The sequence below is a fragment of the Misgurnus anguillicaudatus genome, chromosome 13, assembly GCF_027580225.2.
Source record: "Misgurnus anguillicaudatus chromosome 13, ASM2758022v2, whole genome shotgun sequence".
In the NCBI taxonomy this organism is placed as follows: Eukaryota; Metazoa; Chordata; class Actinopteri; order Cypriniformes; family Cobitidae; genus Misgurnus; species Misgurnus anguillicaudatus.
Window position 1 is genome coordinate 11,728,786 of NC_073349.2, and position 21,884 is coordinate 11,750,669.

Consider the following 21,884-nt stretch of genomic DNA (forward strand, 5'->3'; position numbering starts at 1 on the left):
GTGCTTCCAGGAACAGGGTTGGGAAATGACTATGTCACTAGACCTGTATCACCTCTCTTTGGATCTGCCACGGGCTATATTGGTTAAACTTTAAAGGAGTTAGTTTACTGGAATATACAAATTTTCACATAATTTACTCACATTCATGTCATCAAAGATATAAAGTATATGACTTCCTTTCTTTTATTAAATAGTTTTATAATAAAACCTTGTCACCTGCATCATAAATTATATGGTTTACTTTTGGATGGGATACTTTATAATGATGGGTGTATGTGCATTTGGGGCGTCAACATTTTGGATCACACATTAGATGATAACATGGTGGCTTTTTAATATAAAATTATTCATGTGTGATCAACTGAAGAATGGAGGTCATATACATCTGGGACAATATGATGGCGAGTATATTTTCATATTTGGATGAACCTTTTCTTGAAACATCTGATTAAAAGTTAACTTTATTTTCCAGGTGTCCTGAGATTTTTTTTATGCACTGCCCAAAATCATGCCGTTTTTTTCGTAATCTGCATTTTTTTTGTATTGCTGTCCAGTAAAAAATCTAAACGTCATTTAAACAAAATGCATTTATTTTAAAGATTTGTAAGATAATATGTCCTGTGGCGTGTTGCATAAACATAGCCATGAAGTTAAGAGTGTGTCTTAAAGGATTAGTCAACCTTCTTAAAAAAAAAAAAATCCAGACAATCCACTCACCACCATGTCATCCAAAATGTTGATGTCTTTCTTTGTTCAGTCGAGAAGAAGTTATGTTATTCTCATTTTAATGAACTTTAATGGACCCCAACACTTAACAGTTTTAATGCAGTTTAAAAATGCAGTTTCAAAGGACTTAAAACGATCCCAAACAAGGCATAAGTGTCTTATCTAGCGAAACGATTGTCATCTTTGGCAAGAAAAATAAAAAATATGCACTTTCAACCCACAACTTCTCATCTTCCTTCCGATGTGTGATGAGCCAGCAAAACCTCATGTAATTGCGTAATGACGTCAAGAGGTCACGGATGATGTATGCGAAACTACTCCCCAGTGTTTACAAGTGTGGAGAAAGACGACCGTTTCAACATTGTTGTATGTGGAAGGATACTAATTAATGTCTTTATGTCAGTTTATTGTTTAAAATGGTCCGCAAATGTGCGTTTCACATATGTAACGCGTGACCTTTCGACGCCATTATGCAATTACATGAGATCGCGCTGGCTTGTCACACAGCCGGAGGAAGAAGAGAAGTTGTGGTTTAAAAGTGCATATTTTTATTTTTCTTGCAAAAAATGACAATCATTTCGCTAGATAAGACCCTTATGCCTCATTTGAGATCGTTTAGAGTCCTTTGAAACTGCAATTTTTAACTGCATTAAAGCTGTTGAGTGTGGGGGTCCATTAAAGTCCATTAAAATTAGAAAAATCCTGGAATGTTTTCCTCAAAAAAACATAATTTCTTCTCGATTGAACAAAGAAAGACATCAACATTTTGGATGACATGGTGGTGAGTAAATTATCTGGATTTTTTTAAGAAAATGGACTAATCCTTTAAGAACAGTGGTCAAACTGAGGGGGGAATGGGGTGCTCCCGCACCTCCTATAAGCATTGAGGGACCTCCTTTAAAGCACAAAAATATAAATTGGGGGGTCCCCTGGTTTTTATTCAAAATTAAAATACTACACGAATGTAAAATTCTCAAAGCGATACTGTCCATTATTGTCCCAATTTCGCAATAAACTAATCCAAAAGATTTCTGACTACAATAAATGTCAGGTGTGCCTCACACTTTTTTCTTGAGGAATTCACAGATTGTTAGATTTAGGATTGGGTTAGGGGCTTTTAAAAATTCTACTCAAACTAATTCAAACAATCATTTGAGGGCTAAAAAATAGTTATGGTTTGACTTAAGGGTCCTTAATTAAAATGTTGATCTAGGACCCACAAAAAATGTTGATCCAGAAACACATCTTATCTTTTTTTTTAAATCACGGCGACTCTATGACCATGCCCGGGGGCAGTGGGGGGCCCCCATCATTTTTGACATAATTCGAACACTGCTAAAGAATGAGTCTAACTAACTAGCAATTAGTTAGGGGTAATCCGTTTTGGATGACTAATTTTTAAGACTAGTCTTACAAGTTTATACAACCTGCCACCAGTGTTTTCTGCAAGAATATTTTGATTGTTTTTCTTGAATAAAGTTTTTTATGTTTTACTGAAACAAATCCGGTAGCACTTTACAATAAGGTTGTTTTAGTATGCATTGACAAACAATGAACAATAACGGTTTTCAGCATGTATTAATTCTTGTTAATGTTAGTTAATGTCAATAGAGTTATTCAAGTTTGTTCATGGTGCATTAACTAATGCTAACACTTACAACGCTTGATTTAAGTTAATGCCAAAATTAATATGAACAAAGATTAATAAATGCTGTAGTTTGTTATTTCATGTTAGCGAACAAATTGTTAACAAATACAACCTTGTAAAAATCTGCATTAGCTTTTGCAGTTTTTACCCAAAAAGTAACCCGTAAAATTGTGCACACATGCACTATTCAAATTAAGATGTAAACCATTATGCTTCATGTTTACAATTCAAATATGATGCAGATTTACGTTGCAAACTGGTTTTGGTGCTGACTGAATTTACAGCTAAACCTTTTGTGTGTGTGAGAGGTCAACCTCTTTGCCAAGTTGAACAGAAGCCATTTATTATACTAGGATTAACACATTACAGTAGATCACACCACACACACACACACACACACACACACACACACACACACACACACACAAGCACAAATACACTTCCCATTAACACATAACGACATGCAACACCATAATAGTTTGTACTACTTCTCACACATGTATACTTTCTCTACACACACCTATTCTGTCTTGCATAATATAATAATGCACCAATGCATGATTCCTATCGCAGTAGACAGTAGGCGACAGTTTGTCGATGGTAATCCCCTTAAAAGTCAAACTTGAATAGGCAGAGTGCGTAAGCAGCTCTCACCGTCTGACACTCTTAACCAGGATACCTGCTCCTCCGATGGGCTTCTCACTATTCTAATCTTGTTTACTGAAATCAACCCGGCTCGTGATAGGATTCAAGAGGCATTAGGCCGATCTCTTAGATCTATCGCTTTGCCTCGAACGGCGTTTTCCTTTAACAGGACTTAGAAGTGCTAAACCCTTTTCTACAGACACTTTTAGCTCTTTTAGTTAGACCTGCCCACATCCAGCTGCCTTCAGGTCTTTAAGGTGTCTCGTTGCATCTGATGCAGTTTCAGAAGCTTAAATGGACAATTAAACCTTGAGGAAGTTCCTAGGAGATGTTGTCAGGTTACTTATTGAAAAAAACTCTGTTTTCTTGTGCTGTAGGTGTTCCTGGGTGAGTCAGGAGAGGTGAAGAGATACTCAACTGTTCAGATTCAAGCAGGTTCACCTATCAACAGCGACTTACTGCTGGATGTTAACCACAAACACCTTTACATCATGACCAGCAATACTGTAAGTGCATTAATGAAAACACGCACACACTATTGCATATTTAGTATTACTCATTATGATTACATGTTTATAGATTTACGCTCAACCATAGGGATGTACACTCACCTAAAGGATTATTAGGAACACCTGTTCAATTTCTCATTAATGCAATGGTGTAATAGTGTGAGGGATGTTTTCTTGGCACACTTTAGGCCCCTTAGTGCCAATTGAGCATCGTTTAAATGCCACGGCATACCTGAGCATTGTTTCTGACCATGTCCATCCCTTTATGATGACCATGTACCCATCCTCTGATGGCTACTTCCAGCAGGATAATGCACTATGTCACAAAGCTCGAATCATTTCAAATTGGTTTCTTGAACATGACAATGAGTTCACTGTACTAAAATGGCCCTCACAGTCACCAGATCTCAACCCAATAGAGCATCTTTGGGATGTGGTGGAATGGGAGCTTCGTGCCCTGGATGTGCATCCCACAAATCTCCATCAACTGCAAGATGCTATCCTATCAGTATGAGCCAACATTTCTAAAGAATGCTTTCAGCAGCTTGTTAAATCAATGCCATGTAGAATTAAGGCAGTTCTGAAGGCGAAAGGGGGTCAAACGCAGTATTAGTATGGTGTTCCTAATAATCCTTTAGGTGAGTGTATATCTGGGTCACATGTTGGTCCCTATGTGAATGTGTGTTGTGTGTTCAGGTGGAAAAGAGGCCTGTAGCAGAGTGTGAAAAACACACTGATTGTACTTCCTGTCTGGCAGTGAAGGACCCATACTGTGGTTGGTGTGTTCTTGATGGCCGGTAAGTTGCATTACTTTTTCGCATTTTTCATTAAAGGATTAGTTCATCCAAATTGGAAAAGTCAGTAACACTTTACTCGAATTGATGTTTATAAGACTGACATGACACGTTCATAATCATGACACGACACAATAAAACATTATTGTACTGTTTTCATTTAATTTTAGGTGAATCAGTCTCCAAATGCAATAAAATAATTTTATCAATTTAATTATTATTATTGTATTATTCGATTTTATTTGTAAAACACCTGGAGGAAAGTTAAAAAAAACATTGTGAACTGAAGAATATTCATGACGTCATTATAAAACAATTTGACAGAGTATTAACACTTAATGACATTTAAATGACAGATTATATTTGTATCGCTGGTAAAAAGTGGTCATGTTGTCTAGGTCATGACAAGTTATGATGTATTGGTTAATGTAAAGTTGTCATAAAAAGACATCTCAAACATTGTCATCTTTGCATTAAAAATGACATAGTTGAACAAACGACACTTGCGGTACATTCACATGGGGCAAAAGCGTTAACGCTTGATGGAAGGCTTGCCCGAAGAGTGGCCAACAGCAAATCACAGTGGCCACAACACATGCTCAGGTCTTCCATAAACGTAATTGGCTGGCTCTGCCTAGGTTATTTGAATAAGGCGATCTGATTGGTTGACGCACGCGTTGCCACTTCAAAAGTTGAGAAATGTTCAACTTCTGCCGCGAGCAACGGCAGTGACGGATCCACAATTTAGTTCGGCAATGCATGACATCACCCATTAAAAGTGAATAGGAAGCGTTAACGCTTACGCCCCGTGTGAATGTACCGTTAATGACAGTTGTCGTAAATGTGCATAAAACGTCTTCATGGTCATGTCATGATTATGAAGTTGTCATGTCAGTCTTATGAACAACCATTTAAGTAAAGTGTTACCGAAAAGTCTCATAATTTAGTCACCCTTGTGCCATCCTGGATGCATGTGACTTCCTTTCTTAAGCTGAACACAAACAATTTTATATATAAATGCTGTCATGTTATCGTCTTATACACCCAAAATACCATCCATCCATCCATCATTAAAGGGACACCATGAAACTTTTTGGCCACTAGGGGGTGCTAGACACGTATTTTTCACTTCTAGCGCCCCTAGAGCCCACAAGCGCCGCAGCACTGTCGCAAAGGAAAGGAACTGGCCAACCTTAAAACTAAACTAAAAACTAAACATTTAAAATGCTAAACGATCAACATTTTGAGACAACAGGGAGAAACGCAGTCATGTTACAACTTTCTGATGAGGAACTCGTCGTGGCAGAAGCCATTTCTCAATCTGAAGGTTGCAGCCTCCGGATGTTGTATTTCTAAGCTGTATACGTCATCAAGACTGTCTTATTTCACAATATTAACAATTACAAAGTGGACTATTATACTTAGTTAATCGTAAATTGTTGCAGTATGCTTATGACTTGCGAATGTAATGCTCAGTTTACCTTAATAAACCTTGATGACGTATGCAGCCTGCATATTTGACCTCCGGAGGCTGCAGTCTTCCAATTCAGAAACGACCAGAAGTATTTCCTTGCCTTTTTCCAAACAAATATTGTTGCATCGTCTCTCTCTCCCTCGCCACCAGGATTTTCCGCAATGGCGCTCGTTATTCCTCTTTTTTGTGTGAAAATCGCTCCAAATCTAAGTAAACCGATGCGTTTATGTCTGCCGCTTTGTAATACGTCACGCGAGTGACAGCGGAACGCAGCAAATGAGGAAGAGAGAAGAGAGAAACGCTCGGATCTGATTGGTGAATGAATAGGGTTTGGTTTTACACTGTGAGCAAGTTTGAGTGCTATAGCATCCTGGATTGTAATGTAAATATCATAGACACAGTAAAAAAAAAAGGTAAATACGTGAACACAGCATCTGAATACAGGGAACTATATGCAATATAATCGCCGTAATTTATAAAGAACATCGCATTTATGTATGAATCAACAGTTTATATAAAAAATTGCCTTAAAGGGGAATCGAACCCGGGTCGCCCGTGTCATAGGTCCGTGACACTAAAGACTGTGCCACAGAGTCACATAATAGAAACTGCTATCTACACTCCTTAAAGGGAAATTCCGCCTTGAAATGATCCTAGGGTTAATAACAAACGTGTACCGAGTTCGACCGTTCACTGGAGTTTGTTTTCATGCTAGTCTAACGTGACCAGTGTTATTGCTAAACGCAAACTAGCATGCCATGGCAGCCTTCGGGGCACCAGCGCACCAAAAACGAAATCGCCATGTCCACACTACCAACAATGCTCAAAATAACCCCACACCTACACCGCAGCACAATGAGGGTCTCTATATGTAAACCGAAGCATTGAGAACTTTGCAAGTGTACAGGCAGTTTATTAAAAAGAAACATTTACCGTTCACGTCTGGATCACATATGCATGCGGGCGCCATCTTGGGAAAACTAAACTCTCGCGTGAAACGTTGTTGCCCTGAACAGGTGTTGTGCTTTCACGCGAGAGTTCAGTTTTCCCAAGATGGCGCCCGCATGGATATGTGATCCAGACGTGAACGGTAAATGTTTCTTTTTAATAAACTGCCTGTACACTTGCAAAGTTCTCAATGCTTCGGTTTACATATAGAGACCCTCATTGTGCTACAGTGTAAGTGTGGGGTTATTTTGAGCATTATTAGTAGTATAGACATAGCGATTTCGTTTTTAATGCACTGATGCCCCGAAGGCTACCATAACATGCTAATTTGCGTTTAGCAATAACACTGGTCACGTTAGACTAGCATGAAAACAAACTCCAGTGAACGGTCGAACTCGGTACACGTTTGTTATTAACCCTAGGATCATTTCAAGGTAGGGATGCACCGAATCCAGATTTTTTAGGTTCGGCCGAATCCCGAATCCACCGTTTAAGATTCGGCCGAATCCGAAACCGAATACCGAATCCTACTCGCATCCTTATTCCAACACAGTAAAACACATTAATGAAGTAAAAAACGTCCACAGCAGTGTATTTTTCATTTTATTTAATTTTAACTGTACATTATGCCAGGATGACAAGTTGGAAAAACTATTTTGACAATTACCATAAGCCTATGCATAATGAAAGCGATGCGTTGCGACACGCTCGTTTTTCCAATAAGCAAGCAGCTCCGCACTGAAAACTATATTTAACTTTGAGTGAGAAGCTCCGCTCGTCAATGTCAGTCTTCACACGGCCGTCCAATTACAGTGGAGGAGGGGCAGGACATTACCACAGCAACCAACCGGCTCACAGCTGAAGCATCACAGCTACCAAGCGCTCGGCTGAAAAACAGCTGGCATTTGGGGTCCTCAAGGCGTTTTCAGCCGTGTTTAAAAGTTTTGGTGTGTCCAGCTGACCGAAAGAAAAAGCTCATCTCCACGTCAGCACCCGATGTGTGTAATCAACGGCTGCATGACGTCGACCAGCGTAGCGCAAGCCTAGGGTTCGGTTCGGTGGAAAAAAAATCTAGGATTCGGCCGAACCCGAACCCCGCCAAAAAGCCCAGTATTCGGCCGAATCCGAAACCGAATCCTGGATTCGGTGCATCCCTATTTCAAGGCGGAATTTCCCTTTAAGTAGCCTCCAGCAAAATTCACGTTAAAAACAAATTGTGTGGAGGAAGTGACGTATGCCGTAAAGCAGTCGAATTTTGTAGTTTTTTTTGTGCTCTGGTTACTACCAGAAACCCTAAGTTTTAAAATACGAGTAAAAGTGATACAGACCCCGTCAGGCTATGGTAGACATGTCATTCAACCTATTTAAAGTCGATGTACTATCACAAGGGTCTTGAAAATTTATTATGAAGGTTGAAAAATTACATGGTGTCACTTTAAAGTAATCCAAATGACCACAATGGGTTGTTATGGTAGGTCAAAATATGACAAATACATAACAAATGTATTATATCACTTTAGAAGACATTTATTAAATTTAGGGGCTGTCAAACAATTAATCGCGACTAATCGCATACAAATAAAAGTTCATACAAGTTAATACAAAATTCATGTTTGTATTAAGAAACATTTAGATGTGTATATAAATATTTATTTATATTTTTATATATGTTATATGTAAATAAATAAAAAATATGTAATTTTTTTAAATTTATCTGTGTGTGTGTGTTTATAAATACATAATAGTTACACTCAGTACACACACATATATTAGCAAACACAAATTTTTACTTTGTATGCGATTAATCACACTAAATAAGGGTGAATGTTATTTATTTGTAACAAGTTAATGTGTGACACATCTCGCTTATATCCTTTCTTTCCTGTCAGGTGTGGGATGCAGTCAGACTGTAGGTTGGGTTCAGTGGCAGGTCATTGGCTGTGGAGTTTTGATGACCAGCAGCAGTGCTTGAAAGTGGAGTCATTGAGCCAATATAACGCCAGCCTGGGAGAACAAAAACAGGTGAAACTCAGTCAGAAATCACTGTACTGCCACTGCACTCCCTTTTAAAGAGGACGCATGTAAAGCTCCCATGAAATTAAAATTTATGACATCATTCTTCACTTTTTTTATCACATTCCAGTCTACAAGGTAAAGCAAATGCTATTGGCTATTTGGAAAGGGGGAGGAGACATGCAATATAATCTTATAATATAATACAAACTTATTGTTTCAGTGAAAATTACATCAATGCGTAAAACAAAGATGTACATTTATGGGAACTTTTGCGGGTCTTTAATGCTTATGTGAAAACCAAATAGAGGATTATCCTTGATTTAATACAAGTTAAGCTTAAAATAGTTTTATGTGATTCTGATGATTACATACTGTAAATACTTTTGTCCCCCAGCTTGTAAAAAATTGTGGTTATCCATGTCATCTTTTTAATAGTAGGGCTATTATTTAAGACAGATTAACCTATTATTATGCATTACTGGTGTAATTTCTATGTGTGGAGTTTGCTCTACAAAAGCAGTAATTTGTGGATAATTGTGTCATGTACAATATTTCACACAGCAGTTTAGTTCTCATATTAACACGTGTAACATTTAAGTCATGTGGTGGCTATACAAAGTGTATGATGTGTAGTCTCATGCAGTGCCATGTCCCCTGATATCAGCAATAGTTTACATTTGTATTCAACCTTTGTGAAAAGTGAAAGCGTGCATTACAAGCTATACATTTTATCAATGTCTGGGATTGAACCCATGACCTTTTATGCTGCTAACGCAATGGTCTACTGACTGAGATGCAGCAACACCCATAGCTAATTTGTTTCCTTTGTGTGTCTGTTCAGATTGCTGTGGATGTCCCGGGTTTGCCGAGCCTGTCAGAGGGTGACACGTACTCCTGTTTTTTTGAAGACACAGAGACGGCTGCCTCTCTCCAGGGGACCACAGTCACCTGCGCTACACCCGAGACCCACAGACTTCCACCTATACCACAGGGAGAAGGTACGACTCCGACACCTGCTAACAACATCTGTTAGGATCTATTGTAAATTAAAAATTAAACAGACTGAGATGTTAATAAGTAACATGGAATTGTGATGAGGACATGATTTTGACGTCGTGTCATGTTGTGTGGAAGCCAATTATAGAAAATCAACTTGTTGATTGAGAAGTGACCAGCTTACATCACACTGATCGCTGTGGAATTCCGTAATGGTCGTATTCCGGTTTCAATTACTTCCTCTTTTGGCTTTCCGCACTAATATATACCCATGGAAGCAAAGTACTAAAATGTGGATGATTATACATGACATGATTAAGTTGAAATAAGTGCTGTGTTTTGTGTATAACTTGGTGGACATTTTTTATAATGTTATGTCTGGTATTTATAAAGTATTGAGCAAGACTCATCATGTAAAGTGTATGTTCTTTCTGACAGATTGTGTACGTGTCCGACTGTCCCTTCGCTTCAGGAGAGTCACTGTAGTCGTCTCAGACTTCACCTTCTATGATTGCTCAGTGGTGCAGCAGCTGTCTGGCAGCATGCCGTAAGTCACTCCTGTGTGTGTTAATGTCACTCGAGTCAAGATCTTGCAAAATGAATGCACTGAATGAATACATTTTGTGAATCTACCCATGTTTTTTTTACCTAAATTCATTTGAGTTAAAACAATCAGCCCTTAACTAAATAGATATAAAAAAACAAAAGAGTTTGATAGTGTACCATACCATCATACTATACTACACGATAGTACGCTATTCTGTACACACAATACTACAGTATACTATACCATGCCATGATATTTTTGCTATGCGCCTCTGTATACTTATATTATACTATACTACACCGTATCCTGCTATGCTATACTATGCTCTATACCATGCTATATATTAAACAATACCTTGCTATACTATACTGTGTTATATACTAAACCATGTTTCACTATTTTAGGCAACGTTATACTATACCATGCTAAGTACTAACCTATATTATACTATACCCTACTTTACTATACTGCATTATATACTAAACCATTTTATAATATTTTACGCTATATAAGCATACTATATACTAAACAATACTATACTATACTTTGCTGAACTGCGTTATATACTAGACCATTTTATGCTACACTATATTATACCAAAACATATACTAAACAATACAATACTGTCTTATAAACTTAGCCATATCATACTATTTTATGCCATACTATACTAAACCTTGCTGTACTATACTGTGTTATATACTAAACCATATTACGCTACCCTATACTGTTCCATACTATACTATACCTTGCTATACTATACTGTCTTATATACAAGCCATATCATACTATTTTATGCCATACTATACTATACCTTGCTGTACTATATTGTGTTATATACTAAACCATTTTAAGCTACGCTATACTGTTCCATACTATACTATACCTTGCTATACTATACTGTCTTATATACAAGCCATATCATACTATTTTATGCCATACTATACTATACCTTGCTGTACTGTACTGTGTTATATACTAAACAATTTTACGCTATGTTATACTGTAACATACCATACTATACCTTGCTATACTATACTGTCTTATATACAAGCCATATCATACTATTTTATGCCATACTATACTATACCTTGCTGTACTATACTGTGTTATATACTAAACCATTTTACGCTATGCTATACTGTACCATACTATACTATACCTTGCTATACTATACTGTCTTATATGCTAAGCCATATCAAACTATTTCATGGAATGCTATACTAAACAATACTATATTATACCTTGCTGCACTATACCATGTTATATACTAAACTGTATTATACTATTTTACGCCACACTATACCATACCATACTATATACTATACCTTGCTATACTATACTGTCTTATATACAAGCCATATCATACTATTTTATGCCATACTATACTATAACTTGCTGTACTGTACTGTGTTATATACTAAACAATTTTACGCTATGCTATACTGTACCATACCATACTATACCTTGCTATACTATACTGTCTTATATGCTAAGCCATATCATACTATTTCATGGAATGCTATACTAAACAATACTATATTATACCTTGCTGCAATATACCATGTTATATACTAAACCGTATTATACTATTTTACGCTACACTATACCATACCATACTATATACTATACCTTGCTATACTATACTGTCTTTTATACTAAGCCATATCATACTATTTTATGCCATACTATACTATACCTTGCTGTACTATACTGTGTTATATACTAAACCATTTTACGCTACGCTATACTGTACCATACTATATGCTCTACTAAACCTTGCTACTATACTATACTGTCGCAAATGCTAAGCCATATCATACTATTTCATAAAATGCTATACTAAACAATACTTAGTATACATTGCTGCACTATACCGTGTTATATACTAAACCATATTATACTATTTTACGCCACGCTATACTATACCTTGCTATACTATACTGTCTTATATACTAAGCCATATCATACTATTTTATGCCATACTATACACCTTGCTGTACTATACTGTGTTATATACTAAACCATTTTACGCTACGCTATACTGTACCATACTATACTATACCTTGCTATACTATACTGTCTTATATGCTAAGCCATATCATACTATTTCATAAAATGCTACACTAAACAATACTATATTATTCCTTGCTGCACTATACCGTGTTATATACTAAACCATATTATACTATTTTACGCCACTCTATACTATACCTTGCTATACTATACTGTCTTATATACTAAGCCATATCATACTATTTTATGCCATACTATACACCTTGCTGTACTATACTGTGTTATATACTAAACCATTTTACGCTACGCTATACTGTACCATACTATACTATACCTTGCTATACTGTACTGTCTTATATGCTAAGCCATATCATACTATTTTATGGAATGCTATACTAAACAATACTATATTATACCTTGCTGCACAATACCGTGTTATATACTAAACCATATTATGCTATTTTACACCACGCTATACCATACCATACTATATACTATACCTTGCTATACTATACTGTCTTATATACTAAGCCATATCATACTATTTTATATTTTTGATATACTATACCAGGGCTAGTCAACTGGCGGCCCGCGGGCCAAGTGCGGCCCGCCAATCATCTTTATCCGGCCCGCCGGTCACCTTTGGCCGTTTCTCAATCGGAAGGCTGCAGCCTCCGGAGGTCGCATATGCAGACTGCATACGTCATCAAGATTAAGTTAACTGAGCATTACATTCACAAATCATAAGCATATTACAACAATTTACGATTAACTAAGAATAATAGTCAACTTTATAATTGTTAAAATTCTGAAATAAGACTTAATGACGTATGCAGCCTGGAAATGCGACCTCCGGAGGCTGCAGCCTTATTGAGAAACGACTATAGTCTGATTTAAATTCAGCGTGATTACTTTTACCTTACCACTGTACAAGGCAACACTGAAAGGGGCTGTGTGTGGTGCCAACCATCTGCGGGTGTGTAATTATCTGATCCAATTCGAGCTTTGGATGCATTAAAGAAAATAAACTTGACGCGGCGACCGGAAGTGATGTATTTCAGTGTGTTCCAATCAAAACTGTGCAAAGTTAAAATTATTAATTATTTTTTTGTTTTACTTTATAAGTAACACTTGAATACTTTAATTACTGGTAAGTAAATTATTAACTATACATATTTTCGTAGATTAAAGGTTCTCTCCCATGACAGATTTACGATTAAACTACATTATCATTACGCCACTAGGGGGCGAACTCCCGACAGTTATATCTGTATGTAATGTACAATGGAAAGGCTGTTTATCTATAAAATATTAAAAAAGAAAACATGTAGTGCAATTTTAGTCATTAGGAGAAGGCTGGCTATATGTTGTGAGTAGTTGACATGTTACAATTAATGAAAGTAAACAGTTATAAACAAAATATGTTTAGGAGTGTTACATGTTAAACTGCAATTGTTTTTAAATATTAATAAAGAAAATATGAGTTTTCAGTAATAAAAAGGTTTTTAAATTTCAATTTTTTTTTGAAAATGCATGTTTTTAATATGTTTGTTTTTTTTCAAATATACTACAACAAAAGTAACAAACACGACAACAACACACACACATATATGGTAAAAGTAAAAAATATATCAAAAGTAAAAATAGGGGTAAAAGTTTGGCCCGCGTCATATTTACAATTTTAAAATCTGGCCCCCGAAGAAAAGTAGTTGGAGACCCCTGTACTATACCATGCTATACCAAACTATACTATACTGTACATTGCTATACAACACTGTGTTATATGCTACACCATATTATACTATTTTATGCCCTGCTATACTATACCATGCTATATACTAAATAATACCATAATACCCAATTTTTATTATGTACAACACCATGCTATAGTATAGTATACAATACTGCCCTACAAAGGCTAACTGCAGTAACTACGTAAACACTGAAACCGAGAAAAATGCCCTTAAAGTTTTTTACACCAGCCAGTCAAACATGTTACTGCAATTTTGGCACATGCGTTTGTCTGAAATGGGACAAAATTGAACCAGGAGACTTTGTCACAAGACACAACAGATCTCACAAAGCCTATTTCAACCATTAATTCAATATTGACCAAATGCGTAATTACTGTGCTATGCACTATACTGTACTGTATTTTATAATGTACTACACTTTACTATACTGCTCTATGCTACATCATACTTTATTGTATACACAGTTCCATACCATGCTTTGCTACCCTATACTATAGTATAAAACAGTATGGCATGCTGTACCACATAATGCTGTCTTTTACTATCTCGCAGTGCTACTGTAGCAATACACCATATTCCACTAAACTTAATGTGGTCCCAATTGAGTAAAATCTTGACAAAATCATTTAGCGCCCAAAAGCAGTAGTATTAAAACATCCATCACTAGGAGGCCGTCATTGGTTCAAGTGTGTCCCGGAGGCGTGAGAGGGGCAGGACAGCTGTCTCTATCTCCAGACCTCAGTAACACGCATCTAATGACTTAACAGCTGTGTCCTGCATTCCACCGTCCCCGCGATCCTCCGCACAGATCATCCTCCTTTACCCACAAACCCCTGCAGACAGGCACTGACGGGGCGGCTCTCCCTCACACCGGTTTGATTTGTGATGTGGGAAAGCTGTAAACTCAGCTCTCTGTCGTTTGATGAGTTTAGGGGAGTCGTGTGTAATTCTAGAGCTCAGCTATTTTGGATGCAGGGCTGTTTTTCTGTCTTCACTCCACTGCTTCCAGCTTAATTGGGTGTAGATGGATCTCATTTATCCAATCAGTGCTCTTGAGGATCAAAGGTCTAAACTGTCTTTTCTTTGCCTCTTTTTTTTAGGTGTAGTGGTTGTGTTAGCAGCCACTGGCAGTGTAACTGGTGCATCCACCAGCACGTCTGCACTCACAGATCCACGTGTGACCGCGGTGCGATCATCTATAACCAGCATGTAAGATGGAAGTTTTTTAAATATATTAAGTTAAATGTGCTGTGAGGTGGCGTCCAAAATCTAAGATCACTAGGCACTGCTTTTGTTTTGCATTTTTGCAATTTAATACGGTGATTTCCTGTGGCTCAATTGGTAAAGAATTGCATTAGCAGACCAAAGGTCATGGGTTTGATTCCCAGGGAGCACATACTGATGAAATGTATAGCTTGAATGCACTGTAAGTCACTTTGGATAAAAGCATCTGCCAAATGCATAAATGTAATTAAAGTATTATCGTTTCACTAAATAAATAATTTGAATTGTAGGTTTTTAATGTGATCTCAGATTGTTGGACCTCACTCTGTTTTCATGTTTCATTATTGCTTTAAATAGTCATTTTTGGTTTGCTTGCTTGTGCTTTTCCTTATATATTTACGTCAGCATTATTGTTTATAATTTTAAGTTTGCATTCGTTTATTTCAGTTGCTGTTTATTTCATTTATCCTTTCGTTTTCTTCCCCCCTCCTCTGTCCGTCCAAACACAAGTTTACACTCCCCACATCTACACCTCGAATGGTTAAAGACGTTGATACGAACACGGTTACAACCTCGACACCCTCTACGACAACCCTTCCGACCACAACCCTCCCGACCACAACCCTCCCGACCACTGAGGTTGCCATAACAACCGAAGACGTTGTAACAACAACCCCTTCCATGACCCCTCCCACTACTCCAGAGCCAACCGCCGCCCCCACCACGCCTTTGGAAACCACAACTCCGCTCACCGACCCGCCCACTACCCCCAACCACGCAACAACTGCTTCTTCGCACCAATCCGCTACCACTGCAGAGTCGATCGATACGACCACAGGGGCACAAACACTCTCGCCAAACGTCTCTTGGGTTGAGGACAGGGTGCAGGTAGGTGTGGTGTCGACGCCTACCCCCCGACTGCACGAAGGGCTTACGGTTGATGCGTTGCATGAAGACGCTGTCGAATTGACCTTACCCACTTTGAGAGCCGGAGAAGTGGTGACTATGGGAATGTTGAGTGAAGTACTGCCCACGTCTGCCTCTGAAGTGGTGACCCTGTCGCAGGCAGAATTGGATATAGATGCCCTCATAGACACGGGTGTCTCGGTGTCGTCCGCTAACGCCCCCTCTGGTGATGGTGAGGCGGGCCTTGATTCGTCCGATTTCCCCATTTCTTCAGACATGGACTACCAGTCCGACTCAGCTGACCTTTTTCTCTTGGTGAGTCTGGTTCCTCGGATGAGCTCTGCTCACAGGTTGTGCTGCAGAAGCCTGGAGGATGAATGTAGTTAATGCGTGAATTACAAATAAGGAATGATGTAATAAATTAATTATTATTAAGATACTATTTTAAGATTAAACGTGATATTTTAATTCTCAGATGCATATCTCAGGTCTTAAGAGACCTAGAATGTCATGAGTGCATAATTTTAATTTTGTATATTTTTTGGCATCTGTTTTATGCCAAATAAAATGTCAAAATGTAACGACATAAACTTTATTTAAGCATTTTATAACTGTTAACTATTACCTTTTTTTTTTTTAAATATACTAATTTTCCAGCTCCCCTAGAGTTAAACATTTGATTTTTACCATTTTAGAATCCATTCAGCCGATCTCCGGGTATGGCGGTAGCACTTTTAGCATAGCTTAGCACAATCCATTGAATCTGATTAGACCATTAGCATCGCGCTAAAAAAAACCAAAGAGTTTGGATATTGACCATGCCTCAGCAGGCGTAGTGATATTACGCCCTGCCCGAAAATAGTCCTCTTGTTTACTTTCAATAGCAGGGGACTATTTTGAGGCGCTGCATAATATCACTACGCCTGCTGCAGTTATGTTACGGCAGCAAAGTCCTTGATTATTACGCCAAAATGAGAGTATAGTTCCTAGCCATAGCTGCCTAGAAAATTGCAACTTTTAATTTTCCGTCTGTCTTAGTACATGATGTAACTACAAGAGTCAAGTTTTAAATAGGAAAATTATCGCAACGCTAATGGTCTAATCAGATTCAATGGATTATGCTAAGCTATGCTAAAAGTGGTATCGCCAGACCCGGAGATCAGCTGAATGGATTCCAAAACGGTAAAAATCAAATGTTTAACTCAAGGGGAGCTAGAAAATGAGCATATTTTCAAAAAAAGTGGAGTGTCCCTTTTAAGTATAAGAACAGTATAAGAAGTGAGGAAGTTTAGATATGGGTCGCTAAAGACGCATATAAAGTCGCAATTTCGTAAATTTTGCGTCTTTATCGCCATCTGTGTTTTTTTTTTCACATAAAATTGCAATTATTTGCAGAGGAATTTTTTTTGGGAATTGACGTAATCATGTAATAAGTTATATTGCCCATAAGATCCAACCTCGCCAAGCAACTTATAAACCATTATAAATCAACAAGTGAAAGAACCTAAAACGTTAATTTAACCCTGCTTCATTTCCCCATTTGTATTTTTGTTCTTGTTGCTTTTCATCGCATTGCATTGCATTGTGTTGTAGTTCAGCTAAGCATGTATAAAGTGCATTCACATTCAGTATGCCGTTTTGTTACGTAATGAATAAAGTGTGCTGTCTATTTGTGATCAGGGAGAAGAGAGCTTAACAATAAGCGGAGGTGCTCACGCATGCCCGTGTTTGGAGAGCGTTCAGGGCAGCTCGCTTCTTCCTGTCAACGTTGCGAGCAAGATTACTCTAGTCGGTCGCAACCTACACCTTTACCAGGTAATGCATCACACAGAGGCCTGTTGGGACATGAAATAGGTCTCGCTCAGCCAGACCTTTGACTGTGGCAACTGTGGACCGCCCATTTTGACAGGAAGTACTCTCAGACAAAAGTCATTGTGGCAGTGTGATAACATGTAGCCACTCGAATTTCCCAGCAGGCTGATATAAGCATGCACCTTTGACTTTCAAATAGCTCTGCAGGCAGCCAATCAGATTAAAGCTGGTGATTCACAAAGAGTCATTCACATAAATCTAAAATTTTTTTTAGAATTGACACACCCTCATGCCATCCCAAATGTCTTTCATTTGAATACAGATACTTTTATATTACATTGCTGTTATTTTATCTATGTCATACTGTATGTGGGTGTCAACATGGCACCAAAAAGCACATCCTTTATTAAAGTAATCCAAATGACTGCAGTTTTGTCCACTAGAGAAACGGTAACATTTGTGAGAAAAATAATTAATTATTTTGAGTTTATTTAGCGATCCATGCGTCACTTATCCATACCAAAATAAACATCAGCACACAACAACCAATGAACTCAACATTATGGCATGAGAGTGAGTAAATTATTTGGGAATTTGTATATTTGGATGAACTATTCCTATAAACAACTCCATTGCCATTTTAGGTATTAAAACCATCTGACGCTGAGGCTTGATTATTAAGTTTGTTACTTATTTGTTTGATAAACATCTTTGTAAAGAGAGTACAGATATAGATCTCAATGGTTGTGTGTGTTTCTTTAAGGATAAAGATCTGGATTACCAGTGTGTGCTAATAATTGAGGGCCAAACTGTGGTGGTGGACGCTTTCGTGGAAGTCGATGATGCCCAGCCATCTCTCTTCTTTATCACCTGCCAGCAACACAAGGTCTGCCAGCATGACCGGAAAGTTTTTGTATCACATATAACATTTTTTTTTAGGTTATTAAAGACTTATTATGCACTACTGAGAAATATTTTTTTCACAGTACTCCTATTCGGCTAACATGGAGGAATACGTGTCCACGGTCTCAGTTAGGAGAAGAGACTCTTTTCAAATAGACTACCCAGAAAAACTACATGGTATGTCACACCTTGTTTATGACTGGTTTTACACAGGGGCTTATTTTCGGTTAACAGGTTACAGCATTCACATTGACACACTAAGGGGGCGTATACACCAAAAACGCCAGGCGGACACCAACTGTGGCCGTTTGCTAGCCCTGCTTCAGCTAAGCACTTTGGTTGCTTTGATACTTCGGTTTTGTTTATCAGTTGTACGATGCAATGGTTGGTTGTTGTGGTATTGGTCCTGCCCCTCCTCCACTGTGATTGGATGACTGACTGAAAAGTGACATTAGCTGGGTTTCCATCACACTTTTTTTTGCGCATTTTGAAATATCGCATATGAAACGAGTGATGGAAGCGGCAAATTTGGAATTAAAATCCCTTAATTCGCAAAAAAGTTTTTATGCTCGCTTGAGGTGGTTTTTAACGTAAAATAGTAAATGCGTATAATGGGAGATGGAGACTAATTTGCCAAATAAATTCTGACGTAGCGAACATTAAACCCGTGTGAATGAACATCTAGCTGTATCAGCTGATTTTGTTTTTCTCATTTATGGGGCCCTACATCGTTGTAATACCCTTGCTGCTAGTGCCTGCATCAAACATTCTTAATTTCTTTTTTTTGTGCACAGCATTCAGTTTGACAATTACAAGCTGCGCTGCTAGTAAATTTATAACTTGCCCAATCGTAACTAAATGCAGTTATGTAGTTATGTCATCATTTTTTAAGCGTGCCTTGTTTTATTTACTGTTGGTTACTAGCTTACCAATACGCACCTAATTCGCATTTGTTAGGGGTTTTTTTGTGCAAATTTTATAAAGGTTTGCTTTAGATTTCAATGGCTGGACTGGTAATCTGGCATACCGGGCAAATGCCCGGTGGGCTGACGCACTTGGGGGCCCGTCGATATAACGATTTTTTTAATTGGCCAACGAACGGCCCATATAGCAGGGACAGTGGTCCATTGGTTCATTTTCCATACTGACACTGGGCTGGCCCAATCATCTCTTAACAGGGTCCACCCCTCCCCCTCTGTTTCTTGTGTCAGATGCAGTCAGTGTAGACCAAGCGTGCTACACAAGCCCTGAAAAGTAAAGCCAAAATGTCTCCATCGCCCCCCAGTGACTGGTCCCAGTATAGGTCATAAACCCCGCCTCCCCCATGTTATTCAGTGGGGCTTGAGACCAACTAAACAAATTAATTACACTTCAATTATCTTTTTTCCGAAGCTGGTTTCTGTCATCCGTCCATCTTTTTTTACAATCTATGGTCTGCATCTGACACAAGAAATAGAGGAGGAGTATCATACACACTATTTTTGCCTGACCAGCCCATAACACTTGCACATCCTGCATCGCGGGCTGTTGCTTTCTTTTTTTTTCTTTCTTTCTGTAACGCAATTCATTAATGGCGCTAAAAGGTGCGGTGGCAATGTACTGCATTTTCCGAAAAAGTTAGCATAAGATTTTTTTTTCAGACAGACCGGCACAGGAGACACCTAATCAGCAGCCCATTGGTTCTTTTTTATTTGACATTTGGCTAGCCCAATCACAACTTTTCTGGCTTTTTTATGAAGTATGCAGTGTCAGTATGTGTCTGTCAAAATAAAAGACGACTGAGAACCGAGTTGAAGTTGCAGTAAGCAGAACTGCTTTTAAAACACTGTCGTTAGATATCCTCTTAATAAAACACAGTCAAAAACACAAGTGATGGCTGTTTGCAAAATGACAGTGATTACACTGCAATAAAATACAGTGTGGGCAGAATTATTATTATCAAATATTATCAAACTTTTGATCACAGTTTTTATCAAAAAAATATTACTAATTTCAAAGTTTAACACACACCCTTGGAAATTTCTGTTCATAGGAAAGATGCCATGCATGGAAATTGCAAAATTGAGGTGTGACCATTAGAAAAGAAATCCTGATTCGGGCAGCAAGGTCATAAAATATGATGAAAGGAAAAGATATATACAAAAATGAATGTTAGTTATTAAAATGACTGTGGTTTGGAATTGGTGTTCAGAAAATGATCAGTGATAAAAATATTCTGCAAACACTGTAATGGGACTCATGGCTTTGCCGTGAGACTGCGACTTCATTGTAATATTTATCAGATCTCAGTGTTATCATAAGGTGGTCAGAATGGTTAGTTTAAACATTGTGCACACTCACTGGCTAAGACAATTAGCAGATTTTTTAAACCTTTTACAGTGCTTACATTTTTGTAATGTCACGTGTCAGCTCTTATACTTTTCTGCTTAATCATTATATGGAGTTGGTGGTCAAGATTGCACAAAGATTTGTGATCCTATACAGTGGGCCAGTCTGGACCAAAATGCCAGGGCCAATTTTTTGGACTAAACGCACTACCTGCGTGCCTTTTTGAAAAGTATGGCGCTTCCCTTGGAAACAATTGATAACATACGCTGGCCGTAGGCGAGCACGCCCCCTAAGCATGTACAGTTTTGTATGCAAGAGAAAATCCAGACAGAAAATGATTTTCACATTATTTTTAAAGCAATGACAAATTTAAAGTGAACAACTTGCACATTGCTTATGAACAGATATTTCGCTTTACCCTAAATGTTGTTTGTTTTCCTCAGTACAACTGTATAACTGCTCGGTGGGCCGCTCCGACTGCAGCCGATGTCACACGGCCAATCGGCAGTATGGATGCGTGTGGTGCGAGGGCTCTCGTTCCAGCTGCGTCTTCAAGAGTTCCTGCTCCGACCACATCCAGCAGACCTGTCCTGCTCCTCACATACACATGGTGAGGGTGTATGCCTACATGCCTGCTA

General features: G+C 38.1%; 1 protein-coding gene across 4 annotated transcripts in view; it reads left to right on the plus strand.

The window, feature by feature from the left end:
* The window catches only part of plxnb1a (plexin b1a), a 132,587-nt gene that overhangs the window by 93,324 nt on the left and 17,379 nt on the right, over positions 1-21,884 (plus strand). For 3 of the 4 annotated variants that reach the window (XM_055187620.2, XM_073875015.1, XM_055187621.2), the window contains exons 5-15: positions 3,397-3,525; positions 4,225-4,325; positions 8,634-8,766; positions 9,602-9,758; positions 10,195-10,303; positions 15,174-15,282; positions 15,808-16,518; positions 17,884-18,018; positions 18,779-18,901; positions 19,002-19,095; positions 21,690-21,856. In XM_055187620.2, coding sequence (XP_055043595.2) covers positions 3,397-3,525; positions 4,225-4,325; positions 8,634-8,766; positions 9,602-9,758; positions 10,195-10,303; positions 15,174-15,282; positions 15,808-16,518; positions 17,884-18,018; positions 18,779-18,901; positions 19,002-19,095; positions 21,690-21,856 — 1,968 coding nt within the window. The remainder of the gene's footprint in view (positions 1-3,396; positions 3,526-4,224; positions 4,326-8,633; positions 8,767-9,601; positions 9,759-10,194; positions 10,304-15,173; positions 15,283-15,807; positions 16,519-17,883; positions 18,019-18,778; positions 18,902-19,001; positions 19,096-21,689; positions 21,857-21,884) is intronic. The other variant, XM_055187622.2, reaches the window with a different exon arrangement.